Source organism: Bufo bufo, chromosome 1 (genome assembly GCF_905171765.1).
Source record: "Bufo bufo chromosome 1, aBufBuf1.1, whole genome shotgun sequence".
NCBI classification, from domain to species: Eukaryota; Metazoa; Chordata; class Amphibia; order Anura; family Bufonidae; genus Bufo; species Bufo bufo.
Window position 1 is genome coordinate 677,435,280 of NC_053389.1, and position 14,690 is coordinate 677,449,969.

At 42.8% G+C, this 14,690-nt stretch overlaps 1 protein-coding gene across 1 annotated transcript in view; it reads right to left on the bottom strand.

Moving 5' to 3' along the window:
• Positions 1–3,494: 3,494 nt before the first annotated feature.
• The window catches only part of LOC120985893 (ras and EF-hand domain-containing protein-like), a 70,243-nt gene continuing 59,047 nt past the window's right edge, over positions 3,495–14,690 (bottom strand). The window contains exons 15-17 of the mRNA XM_040414105.1: positions 7,184–7,294; positions 7,018–7,094; positions 3,495–4,162 (exon numbers count right to left, since the gene is read on the bottom strand). Of these exons, the coding sequence (XP_040270039.1) occupies positions 4,066–4,162; positions 7,018–7,094; positions 7,184–7,294 (285 nt within the window). The 3' untranslated portion in view covers positions 3,495–4,065. The remainder of the gene's footprint in view (positions 4,163–7,017; positions 7,095–7,183; positions 7,295–14,690) is intronic.

Below are 14,690 nucleotides of genomic sequence, written 5' to 3' on the forward strand. Positions count from 1 at the left end.
ACTCAAAAATTTTGGTCAAGGGACCTAAGCTATCCAGCAGTTTATCTTGGCAGGCACGTAGTGCCGAGTCGAGCCCTCTGCAGGGATTAAAGCCAGTCTTGGCTAAAAATTGGATCATTTTAGGATCCACATTGAGGGTTTCACAAACTTTGTTTGGGACTAAGGGACGCGGGCACTCTGCCTTTAACTTGCTGCGCGACTCCTTAGAAAGAGGTCTTCTAACCCTGTCCTCCAAATACCGGGCCACATGTGGGGTGGGTAACCACTCAGCGGACCGCGGATAATGTAAACTATCCGGGTCGAACAATGGTTTGCCCAAAGGGTCTATAAGGGAAGTTGCTGACCCATGGGTCTCAGGGGCCGTACTAGCCGACGGGCGTGACAGAGGGATTTCAGTAACAAAATCCTCATCTTCCACTAGGACCTCCTCTAGGTCTAGTTCAGAGGCACTATGGCCATCACTATAAGCCTCCTCCTCGGACTCCAATTCTGAGTCGGAACTAGGGACGGGCTGAGCCTGAGCTGACTTCCAGGGGCGCGCTTTTTCTGCCTGGCGCGTGCAGGCTCGCTTGCGTGAACTAAGCACGCGGTCCTGTGATAGAACTAGGCTATCTGACTCTGCAATTCTGGAGGCATTAGCGGCAGGGTTCTGAACCCTTAGAGCTTGGGCAATGGATTGGGAAATGACAGAGGACATGGAGCCCATAGCACTGTTAATAGCCTCTGTAATAGACTGCTGTAATGCTGACTGGGGCAAAGCAGGTGAGGCTGGGGTAGGCATTAAGGTAGGGGAGGGGGCAGCTGCAGTGGGCTGTGTAGGTAGAGACATGGTAAGGAGTTAGTCACTCCAGAAGAACTGCAAACCTGATGAAGAAACAAGCGCAGTAGCAATGGCGCAGCCGAAGAAGAGGAAGCTCCGCCCACAAGAATCGTGGGAACGGAGACACTGTCCGGCTTCTAAACACGCCCCCGATCCGGCCCAAAGTGAAGTAGGCCGGAGGGAGGCGTAAGATGGCGCCCGAGAATCTCGGAGACGCTAGAGGGAAAACAACAGGCGCCGAGATCTCGTCTCGTGAGATCACGGGAGAAGAACGCGCACAGCCCAGAAAGATGGAGCCGGCGCGAACGGAGGTAAGGGAAAGGGGGGGGCGGACGAGCAGCAACCCGCACAAGGCGGGTAGAGGGACAACTGCAGTAGCGGCGACTAGCTAACGAACATCAAGGGGAAAGAAATAACTTCTAGGGGAGAAAATATAACTACCCACAAAACCAATAACCCAGAAAAAGTGATATACAAGCAAAATAAATATATATATAACGAATACCCCAGAAAAAAAAGAGTGGTCAGCAGCACTCTGTTGATGTGCCAGGTGCAAATCCCAAAATACTCCTGGACAGGGAGCAGTGTAAATATAGGAAGATGAAAAAATGAGCAGCACTCCGGTCTTGTGGTAGAAAATAGGTGATGTTTATTCACACCCAAACGCAATGCAGCATTTCAGCCCTCTCAATGGAGCCTTTCCCAAATACAGGAAAATATATTTGTAAGTCTTAAGAAGATAAAAAACAAGCCAGAATAAGAATTATGTCAGCCATAAAAAATACACTTATCTTGCCATGGAAAGCAGCAAAGAAAGAGGAAGAGTTCCGGTGGGAGGTTCTATTTATGGACTGGACTATGGGAGGGGTTATCCTTGTGGGATGGTTTGATGGATTCTGTGTGTTTTTTCTCTTTCCTGCTATGGTTACAGTAAAGATTGAGAATGCAATAGGAGCCTCCGGGTCGTGATATAAAATTACCCTTACCGGTAACTGGATTTTCCATATAGCCTCCACAACGGCACCACTTTTTTCCCCCTCCCATGGTTAACAAAATTTTTATTTTTTGACAAGTTATGATGAACGGATGTTTATTATCTTGTTTTTTATATAAAAGTTTTTTCTGTTCTGCATCAATTCCATGTCCTAGGTTACTAACTGAAGGAGGTAAAAGTGGAGGGGGCTTTTAAATTATTGGTCTCCATGTTGTTTGCTGTCCCTGGGAGGCGGGATATCCTCCTGCTGGTGCCGTTGTGGAGGCTATATGGAAAATCCAATTGCCGCTAAGAGTAATTTTTATCTTTCTCCTTTTCAGTCATTCCCTTCACACCCTACAATCTAAAATTTACCTGCGATAAGTATACAATCTTAACACGTTCATTAATTTGCATAGTAAACACATGATACATTAATAACCAATAATACTTGTCGCGGTCATCCTAATTTACCCACAGTTCTGACCTCTCTCTCTCTCGCCTATACACTAAGGAGTATAATCAGAAATAATTATTTTAATGAAAAATCTTTATTTTATGAATCTTTTATTGATCACTTATTACTCCTGGTTTATACTTTTCTTTTGAAAATAATCAACAAAAATGTAAAAAAAAAAAAAAAAAAAGGCTATGCATGCTATCTGCAAAAAATAAAATAAAATGAAACATGGATGCAGATTTACGGGCATGTGCGTGAGCCCTTATGGGTAGTGTCTAAAACAGTAAATGCTTGGATTGTTTCAATGCTTGTACTTTGCTCACACTGGTAATGACTGGGAGCAGGGGCAGCAGTCGGCATCTCACACAGACATCACCAGCTTCACATCTAATACTTTAGAGATGGTGGCCATGTGCACCCATTACGGCACATACTAGCAGAATCCTTCAAGTATGCCGCAGTCACCACTTGTGGGTCAGATCAACTTTTACAAATGCATGTCTCTTCACTGAGATGAGCAGGAGCTAGCGTATTTATAGTCTGTATGACACTTCTCAACCGCAGTGTCTACACATTTTATTACTGCATGCATATCGTATTTTCATATCTTAATATGCAATTTTTCTCTTTATAAAATAAAAAAACACCATATATAATATCAGTTTTTAAGATGGAATATAGTTAAGAAAGAGCAGCTTACATGGACCAGCAGTAGAACGGTATTCCAGAAATGGTTGCATACCTGAAGCTTATGCGAGCCACGTTTTTCTAGTAATTTTGCCAACGTCATGTTTGTAGGAAACATTCTGCACATTATTTTTTTTTGTTGGAGCCACTCTAAAAAAGTTGCCTAATGTATATTAACACAAGACATTGTAGGAAATGAGAAACCTAGAGCATTTTGCAACTTAAAAAGAAAAATAGCATGTTCTAGGACAGGGATCAGCAACCTTCGGCACTCCAACTGCTGTGAAACTACAACTACCAGCATGCAAACTTACTCAGTTCTTGTAACTCGGACAGAAGGATTCTGGAAGTTGTAGTTTCACAACAGCTGGAGTGCCGGAGGTTGCTGATCCCTGTTCTAGGAAAAAATACACATAGTAAATTCATATTTTTCATGAGGCACGAGGTAACAGCTAACATCGGGCTGCCATGTTCTTTTACTTGAAAATACTGTTTTATAGGGTTTTATAAATTAAAAAATTTCAATAGTTTAATTCCAAATAAATCAGATAGTCAAATATTTAAAAGCTTTATTTACCTTAAAAATTATAACTTTTTATCAAAGCTCATAGTCCAATATACTTGTAGCAGAACATGTAGTCCATGAAACTTCAAGAGCGTTCATTCCAGAATTATGAGCTGCAGCCACCACAGTGCAATATAAACTTGCAGTAAGTAAAAGACCTCATAGAGGAGCATTTCTGTACTGTTCTGTCTTGTGTCACAGCAACACATTAAACTTCACAGAACAAGTTTTATACTAAAATAATGTTGTCTTGAAAATCATCATCATTGGTCACCCTGAATTTAAAATATCAAAATTCCAAAACCAGATACTTAAAGGCAGTAAAGTCATAAAAATATATCCGAATGAAATAGAAAATGTGATGCATAAAAATACAAAGTGTTTGTTCCCCTGAGAGCTCATTCAAAATTATGTGATAGAAATGAACACCAAATGTTTGTTCAATCTGGAAAATGTTTTCTTGTCCCTATTGGAATAGATGATTTCCTATCACAGCGAACAGGTCGCATTGGAACGTCTTCCATATTTAGGACAGCATTTAGGCTTTAGAGTACGCAGAGCTAAATCTTGCAGCAAGTAGTCTTTTTCTCTGGAATACTGAGTTTTGTCACGGACTCTGAGTTTTCTTTTGTCACATCCACAGATTTCTTCACTTCCCTGGAAAAACAAAAGGAATTTATGAGGAGAACATTTCAAGGCAGTTTATAGGAGTCTGTGTTGTTGTATTTTGCACCAAATTTATCAAACGTCAGACATTGATAAATTTGGCGCATCTTTCATTATAACACTTTCGTCCATAACCTAGCCCTCTTTCCCACCTTGTTTTAAAAGTGGTGTAAGTGGTCTGAACTCACAAAAAGTAAAAAAAAAGCAAAAATGGCAAAAAGAAGAACTGTAAGCCTTTCCTTTATATGGTTAGGATCCATTCCTTGTTTTTGCTTAAAAGGAACCTGTCACTTGGTTTGGGACCACTATACAACCAGCATGCTGTTATGCAGCTGGGGTTTAGGGTCCAAACCTGCCCATAACAAACCCATCCACCCCCACAAAAGAAAGTTTAACCATTTCACACCGAAGTTTTTTTTTTTTTTTCATTATTCACTCCCTGCCTTTCTGGGCCGCTAACTTTTTTATTTTTCTGTTCATATAGCCGAATGAGGGATTGTTTTTTGCAGGACAAGTTACACTTTCTAATTCCACCATTTAATATTGTATACGATGTAGTGGGGAGCTGGAAAAAAAAAAATCAAAATGGGGTGAAATTAGAAAGAAAACTAAATTCCGCAACAGTTTTATGGGTTTTGCCTTTACGGCGTTTCCTATAGAGTAAAACTGACCTGTTACTTTTATTCTCCAGGTCAGTGTGATTACGGCGATACCACATATGTATAATTTTCTTGCATTTTAATGCTCAAAACAAAACAGCCTCTCTTTTCATCGCAATATTCTGACCAACTTTTTTGTAGTTATGTGTACGAAGCTGTGTAAGGGGTCATTTTTTGCGGGGCAATCTGTACTTTTCATTGATACCATTGTGGGGTGTGTAAGACTTTTTGATCTCTTTATAATTTTTTTGTGGGAGGTGAAGCCACAAAAAAAATGTTGAATTGGCCATTTTGACTTTTTTTCCGTTTCACCATTTGCCGTATGGGAAAAATATTTTTATATTTTAATACAGGTGTTTTCGCATGTGGCAATACGCATGATGTGTATTTTTTTATTTACATTTTGCGGATAGGCGGGCGATTTAAATTTTAATAAAAATTTAAAAAATAGTATTTAAAACTTTTTTTTACACTATTTTATAGTTCCGATAAGGAAATATAACAAGCAATCAGATTTCTTCTCTCATTGGAACTCTCATGCACTCCAATGTATTCCTATGGTTCCCTGCCACAGGCAGCGGCTCCACAGGAACTAATGTGCGGAAGCTTCAGTTCATTCCAGAGGACTTAAGCTGCTGCACAATGCATCTGGCTCCCCTGATCTCCACCGGGGTATGCAGGAACACACTTGGAAGCATGTGCTTCCAGTTTTTAGCACATTCAGATACCGTGGTCACATCTGACAGCGGCATCTGAAGGGTTAAAAGCCCACGACCGGCATTACCGCCGGTCATGGACTATAGCCGCGCAAGCGCCATGTTTAGAGTACCTGCCAGCGCCGTACATGTACCGCGCTGGTCTGGAAGGGGTTAACGGGGCTCTCCAGGAACGATTGAAAATGGCCCCCAGCATCCTGTCCTACAAGGTGAGACTGGTTGCAACCACTTGCAGAGCTACCTAGTGGGATGAGGGGGAAAGAGCCCAACTACATTGCTCTACAATAGATGTTAATGATGTGATCCTGCCTATGCTATGCCATCATGTCTGAGCAGCCAGACATGAAAACTCACCAATAATTAGTACTCGCAAGTGCCAGAGTATAGTGTATAGGGAGGCCCTGCCCCTTCCCCACCCCTAGGCAGCTCATCTTGCTTATATTCTTGGGAAGGTTGCTGGCGACCATTTTGTGCGATTCTTAGAGAACCCTTTTAATGAAATTCAAACTCAACAGGAGAAGAGCTCGAGACTCTTTTTAGTGACCTTTGGTGCATATGCACTGTACCCTTTAAACTTTCTTTTGTGTAGATGGATGGGTTTGCTATGGGCAGGTTTGAGACCCTAAACTCCAGCTTTATAAATGGAATGCTTGTAGTTTAATGTCTCCAAAATAGGTGACCGGTTCCTTTTAAACAGGCATGCTCAACCTGCGGCCCTCCAGCTGTTGCAAAACTACAACTCCCAGCATGCCCGAACAGCCTACAGCTATCAGCCTACAGCAGGGCATTGTGGGGGTTGTAGTTTTACAACAGCTGGAGGGCAGCAGGTTGAGCATGCCTGCTTTTAAAGACACGCCAAATCAGTACTATGTCAACCAGGGCTAATACGTCACCAATTATTTGGTACATTTTCAGAAATGCTTTTCAGTGAGTCAGTAACTAGAACGTCACTGACCGCCTGTGGAAGCGAAATCAGTCAAACTCTTACGTATACATGTAGTAGAATTGCTGCAGATCTGTTGTCCAAATTTGCAAGTGGGAAATCTGTGGGCAAACTGATTTGCAGCCAAATGGATTCTAAAAAAATTGCCAGCAGTCTGCAATTAAGGTTCAACCTGGTGTTACCAGTGGGGAAGGGGTGTCCCTGCATAGTCTGACATTATCCAATCACTGTTACCAGTGGCAGACTGTGCAGGGCCACATCCCCAGCTGGACCTTTATTGCAGACTGCTGGAAATTCATTCATAAACTTCTAGTAGTAATAACAGAGTCATGACAACACATGCTTCAGAATTGTTATTATATGGAGGATGCTCGTTACGCAGTGTCCTATCCTCATGGTTATGGCTGAGGGTGAAACCTCTCTCTCCTCCAGTTTCTCCTAGACTGCATAGCCCTAGGACGGCTCACACATATTTGCAATGACAGACAGATAGGGATATATTTATATACAGATATAGTGGGACATTACCTAGCTAGATGAAGCACAGCTTCCACTACATTGGTACCATCTTTTGCACTGGTCTCACAGAAGAGGGAGCTATAGGCCTATGAAAAAATACAGACATAAAACTCTGCTCAATGATCCACATACAAAAACTTAATGCATTAGACTTCACACATTACTCTAAACTTACCATGGCTAGCTTCTCCCCTATTGAAGTCTGAATTCCAGATTCATTACCTTCTGCCCTCAAGTCTGTTTTATTGCCTATAAGCATCAGGGGAATGGATCTATCACAGGAGCTCTGTAACATGGGAAAAATACACACATGAATGCAATGAAAACTAGGACTAGGATACTGCAATATCAGCTACTGCAGGGAAATAAATGAATCTCTAGATTAGGAAACCTCAGTATAAGCTACTGAAAGGAAAGAAATGAATCTCTAGATTAGGATACCTCAGTATAAGCTACTGAAAGGAAAGAAATGGACCTCTAGATTAGGATACCTCAATATAAACTACTGCAGAGAAAGGAATGAATCTCTAGATTAGGATACCTCAGTATAAGCTACTGAAAGGAAAGAAATGGACCTCTAGATTAGGATACCTCAATATAAACTACTGCAGAGAAAGGAATGAATCTCTAGATTTTGCAATACTAAAAACGCACTGGGAAATTATCTTTGCACACTGATGAAAAAAATAAAAAAAAATAGTGGAGGTGCCGCCCATAGAACTGGACTTATATCAGATTCATATCTGATAATAAGTTTTGTTAATAGACTGGCACACTACCTAACTTGTCTGCCCTCTACTTGCCACCAGTTATAAAGTATGGTGATAGTTTATTCTCCCTATTATAGTCAAAGTAGAAAATAGTTAGGGGGGGGGGGGGGGAACTTTCTCTCCTTAGGGAGAGAGCGCCTTAATCAGCGTGAGGAGACTTATAGGCCATACATGCTCCTCTAGAATTCTGGGAAGGAAGGGATGCAAATGAGCTCTTAACAAGCTCTGCCTCTAATGCCACCAGATGTAAGGCAGCTATCCTATAAGTCAGTGTTCAGCTCTTTAACTAAGCCTTGAGACATAACTAAGGCGCTCTTCTCCATAAGGAGATATAGTAACCCCCTAACCTTGACAGGCCTCTCACCCAATTACTCTCTGCTCTGCACTAATGAGGGGCAATCATCCGAAACAGCTGTCTGCAAATGAGGTGCTGGCTTATTCAATATCCAAGTCATGTCTCAAGGCTTATTTAGATTACCCGCCTGTCTAGATTACAAATAGACCGAACAGGAAGCGCTTCCATATAACTTAGCCCACAGATCTACCATAGCCTCCCCGATATAGACAACCAGTGAAGGACAACCACGTGACATGCCGAATTTACATAACATTACGTGGAATGCTGAATCTACATAGCACCACGTGGGACGCCAAGTGCTCAGAGCGCGCCGAATTTACACAGCACCACGTGGGACGCCGAACCTTCCGCGTGTTCTGGGCGAAGACAGCAGCCAGCGAACCCTTCCAGAAGGCTCACTGGCGTGTCAGTGAACGCAAAAGACGCCAGTAAGGTAAAAACAGCCAGTACACTGCTCTCCTGTGGGACGCCACAGGAGTTATACAAGTGTCACTTGCCTGCTACAGGATTTTGATCATTGGCTATCAAAGAAATAAAAAAAAATGGCGTGGTGTTACACAGGCAGGAAGTGCTCAAACTCATATGCAGTTGTGCATGTATATACAGGGGAGCAAATCCTGCACTTGTGGCCCGTTGCAAATGGTGATCCCCAGCAAAAACGCATACAATGGAGGATGGCCGCAGCGGACCACAAGTACCACAATAAACATCCTACACAAGATAGCAATTTTGTGGATGTGATAACCAATATAATAATATTTGCAAAGACAGGTGCACTCTGCGGTCTTACTAATCCCTCATACTGATGTTAAAATTGAGAGATTAGCCAACATATCCTACTGTGGAGGACATGTCTGAGCCCGAGCACCGTGCCAAGGTTTCTCAAGTAGCTCGGGTCCTAACACTCACCTACCTGTGCAGTATGTGCAATACCAGGGGCCAGTGGGAAAATTACAGGAGCACCTGCGAGGCCTGGGCCATATCAGCCAGTCTTGAGTGGGACTCGCAGACTCCTCCCTCCTCCCATTGCAAGCATGGTTACATGCTGGAGGTAACTGGTGAGTTGGCTATGAGTCGGACCTCACACTCCTGTAATTCGGCCACTGGCCCCTAGTATTGCCCATACGGCACAGGTAGGTGAGTGTTAGGACCCGAGCTACTTGAGAAACCTTGGCGCAGTGCTTGGGCTCAGACATGTCCTCCACAGTAGGATATGTTGGCTAATCTCTCAATTATAACATCAGTATGAGGGTTTAGTAAGACCGCAGAGTGCACCTGTCTTTGCAAATATTGGTTATCAAAGCCATACAGTAACCATACCATTGTTGACCAATTAAGATCTTCAACAGGAATACTGATCCTAATAGGAACATTGACCGTTATTAATCTTTTTGATCGAATATATTTCCCTCTGTGGCTATCATCTATATTTGAACATTTTTTACATTTTATATTTTTCTATAGTTCTATACATCATTTTCTTCATCTGTACTTGCATCTCTCAATTCCCCTGTTTTCTACTTTCACTATAATAGTTTATTTTCCCTATCACCATACTTTACCTAACTTGTCTGCCCTCTACTTGCCACCAGTTAGGGTCCATTCACACGTCCGTTGTTTCTTTCCTGATCTGTTCCGTTTTTTGCGGAATAGATCTGGACCAGTTCTGTACCCATTCATTTTCAATGGGTCCTGAAAAAAATCGGACAGCTCAAGGTCTGATTTTTTTTCAGGACCCATTGAAAATGAATGGGTACAGAACTGGTCCAGATCTGTTCCGCAAAAAACGGAACAGATCAGGAAAGAAACAACGGACGTGTGAATGGACCCTTATAGTGGCCAGGCTATTAACGAAACTTATCTATATCCCTCCTCTGACTGGATGAGTCAGTTAGACTTTGAGCACCTTGCATGACAATAGACAGGTGAGCATCTATATAACTTAGTGTTTTTATAGCTGATAATAAACCATAAAAAAACAAGCAGTCTGGCACCACTCCTATATTGGAGCTAAAAAAGAGCAAGAATATACTCTCATAGCAAATAAACAGATGGACGTCACCTCAACGCTTAACTACGTATGGGGTAAGTGCTGCTTAGTTGTGGATTCCCTTATGTTTAGGGATGCTGCTGTTGGGCTTTAGGGTACAGTATCTCAGATTTATACGGATAACCTCCATATACTAGTACTGTAGATGTTAAACACCAGACAACAACAACCATATCCAGTGTCAAGATGGAAATAAGTAAACCACATGGTTTTGAATCTTGCTGATGTGCCTGATGGGTTTAACAAAAACCTGTTAGTAAAATAACTAGCGCTTATTCTTTCATTTGTTGTGGTATTGCACTATGTCTGGCTGTATTTAACCCGTTAATAATTAGGCCTAAAAAGGCTTTAAAGGGAATGGTGTCACCAAATTTTTTCTGCCAGTTAAAACAAGAAAGATACATGCATCTCTTTTCTGTAATCCGTTTTATTTTAGGACTAAATTTTTTTAAATCTATTTCCTGAACATGATTATGAGGGCGGCCATCTTGCCTGAGCTGTTCTGAACAGCATTTAGACATATGCTTTACAGCCGCCACCATGGGCCATAGGCCAGGATTAGCTGAGTGGAGAGGGCTCCTGCTTGTCCTGCATATGAGCTCTTAGCTTAGTGAAGCAGGCAGAAGCAGGAACCCGCTCTGCTCAGCTAAGCCTGGCAGTGCACATGGGTACAGGGTACCCATGTGTTATGCCAGGAGTTAATAAACCTCTAGAGGGCACGGGCATCAATATGCGCTCCTGCCCATACTCACTGCGCTGCGGCCCCATTCATAAAATGTGTTCTCCGTACTCTGTACACCACTGAGCAGGCAGCAGTGTACAGAGAAGTAGATTTTAAGTGTACAGGGAAATGTGCGCTTTAGAGAGGCAAAAGTAGAATAAGAATATAAAATACATTAAAAAAACTGTATTACAAAAACAATTAGGGCATTAGGGACATGTTAGCAAAAAATTATACAAAAGTTTAGTTACTCGAACATAAAAACATTAATGTCCCTTTAATTAGTGCAAATGGTAGTTTAAAGGGAACCTGTCACTTAAAGCCTCCCAAACCACCAGCATTACCTTAAAGTAGCCAGCAGTATGTTCCTAAAGATCCTTTTCTTCCTCCAGCCAGATGCACCAAAGTCTTGAAAAACGAACTTTAATCCCCTGCACGCGCTATGTAACAGCAGAGTTTGAAGCCAAGGGGGCAGTGGCCTCCTCGCTTCAAGTCAAGATAACCACACCCCCTTTCCCTGCCCCTTCGCTTTTGATTGACAGCCGATAGCCGGCTTTGCTGAACAGCCAAGAGCTGAGTGCGAGCCCGCATCAGACGTTCACGTGCGCGGCTGTCAGAGGTGAAGGGGCAGGGAAAGAGGGCGTGGTTATCATGACTTGCCGCTGCCCCGTTGACTTCAAACTCTGCTGTTACATAGCGCGTGCAGGGGATTCAAGTTAGTTTTTCAAGATTTTGGTGCATCTGGCCGGAGGAAGAAAAGGATCTTTAGGAACATACTGCTGGCTACTTTAAGGTAATGCTGGTGGTTTGGGAGGCGTTTTTTAGTTGACAGGTTCCCTTTAACTGCTGTAAACTGCAAAGAATTCTTAAAAAGTCTTTTATTTTTCAAACTATAGCTCTTTATTCTTTAAATATACAAACGGACACCGAAATAAATTAAAATGGATTCTTTAGTTTGTGTCAGTCCATTTGATTTATAACATAGATTTGTGTGCGACGATTGGTTGTTTTTTTTATAACTTTATTTGTATTTAATTAAATTTGTTTTTGGCACATAATATTCCCCCCCCCCCCCCCCGCCAAGATGCCATTAAAAAAACCTCTTGGGGACACTTTCAAAGGAGTACCAGTTTCAGGGTAAAACAGCCCCCTGTGAGGATACTGTAAACAGGCAGGACTGAACAGGGTCTGTGAAGGCTCTCCTATGCCAGAGATACCCAGCAATCACATGACAGCTGTCTCTATTCACAGCATAGCGTTCAATGAGAGCTATGCACTGAGCACAGGAGAAAGCAGAAGTGGTAATAAAATGCTTTTGTCTTATCGGGGGTCCCCGACTGTACATTTACGGAGCTCTGAATTAAAGCCCAGGACCAAGCGCTGTACATGTATGGTGCTTGATAGTAAGCAGGTTAATATCTAGGGTGTCAGACAAAAAATGGACCTAGTTCTGTGGATAAACGTCACTATATATCATTTACAAACGCTCCAAAAATATAGTGATTTATTGGTTATATTAAAACATAACTTACTTCTGAAATTAAGAAAATAGGCCCAAAATATATGTATAATAAATTAATTGTCAGAGCGGCGGTATGACAGGTCAATGTGCACGGCGACACCCAAACAATATGTGAAAAAAGAGGTACTCGGCAGCACCCAAAATGAAACCTGTACTCCTACCGCTCGTAAACGTCCAGGGTGCAGGGTGCGACCAGATGACACTGAAGTAAGTAGCTCCAAGCCGGATGCTGAGCTGCTAGGGACGGCAGGGTCCAAATCAACCCTAATTTAACCCTATAAGGTGGTCTAAGGCTTACCCGAATATCTAATTAGGGGTAGCAGCCTAACCACAGGGCACTCATCCTTATAAGGGCGACCCCGTCCGGAACCTCTCCCTGTGACCTGGCCCTAATCTAGTCCCGCTCCCTACATGCACATTTCAAAGAAATCATCAGGGGAAATTTAACTAGGACTTGTTTAAGTGAGACGATTGCATGATACCAGGTATAACACACCCATATGATAGTCTATGAATTATATGGACTGCTTGTCGGAGGGTACCACTAAAGTGGATGGTCCTTTCACCACACTAACAAACAAAAGTAGAAGGATGCCCCCTATGATGGACGTATCATGCTTAGATGTGTTCCTACAGCTTGTTTTGGAGGACCTAACTGCATTATCTCCATCCTATCAAACTCTACTCTACAAACAGACCTCTAATCCCACCGATTCATATCTGACCGAATTAAGAATGATCCTTGTAGACACAAAGAGTAATCGATTGATCAGTGATGCTGAATATGAATTCCTATACCCCAGGTTCCCTACTACAGCAACATTCTACAGTTTACCGAAGGTACACAAAGGGAATCAAGCCATTAAAAGGTAGACCTATAGTATCCGGAATTGGAAGTGTATGTCAGAACTTAGGGGTATATATAGATAAAATCCTCATGCCATTTGTCACCTCGCTCCCATCATACACGAGGGATACAACAGACCTCCTGTAAAGGCTTGATGGCATTACCGTAGACGCAAACTCTTGGTTAGCCAGTATTGATGTAGAGGCCTTATATTCATCAATTCCCCATGAAGCGGGCCTTGAGGCAGTTCAATATTTCTTGAGCATGAGGACAGCAGTACATCCAACATAATAATTTTGTTCTCAAATTGCGGCGGTTCCTTCTTACTCACAACTTCTTTATTTTCGACGGTAAGATTTACCACCAGCTCAGGGGCACAGCAATGGGCTGCTCTTGTGCGCCATCTTATGCCAACCTGCTCCTGGGCTGGTGGCAATCTACCATTGTCTTTAATGATGCGGTGTCGTCGAGTACCGGGGACATTTTAATATGGGCCCGGTATATCAACGACATATTCGTCATTTGGAATAATTCTAGGGTGGCCTTTACAGAGTTTGTGGACAGGTTGAACTGTAATACAATAGGTTTGAGGTTCACCCATGAGATAGAACAGAGGTCACTACCATTCTTGGACATCTGTATCTCTAGGGGGGAATCTGACGAACTCAATACCACAATATACAGAAAACCTACGTCCACAAACTCAGTACTTCATTTGTCCAGCGGACCCCCTACATCATTGAAGATGGGCATTCCTGGCGGACAATATTTACGCCTACGTCGCAACTGCTCTGACCACAAAGAGTTTGTAAGGCAGGCCAAGGACCTCAGACAGAGGTTTCTCGCAAGAGGCTACCCGGATAAAGTGCTGCGACAGGGCTATCAAAAAGCCTTGGCAACACCCCGTGCTAATCTTCTGTCCCCAAAAGAGAAAACAATTGGGGACCAGAAGATTTGCCTCATTGCGACGTTTGACAGAATGTCTAATAAGGTTAGGGAGGTTTTACACAAACATTGGTCCATTCTCCTTATGGACCCGGACATCCGAGACACCGTACATGAGTATCCTCAGATTACGTTTAGAAGAGGACAGAGCCCGAGGGATACTCTGGTCCACAGTCACACGGCACCGGTAACAGGCACCTGGATAGATCGCAGGCCATTAGGCTGCTTTAGGTGCGGCGGTGGCTGTGTGGCCTGTGGCACACTCAGACCCTGTAAGACATTTGAGAGTACGAACCTACAACGTTCATTCGAAATTCGTGACTTCATTAATTGCCGCAGCCGTGGCATAATTTACAAGCTAACATGCATATGCAAAATGGAGTACATAGGAAAAACCAAAAGGGAATTACGAAGACGCGTAGGTGAACACCTGGGAGACATGGCTAATAAGAGAGATACAGCAGTCTCC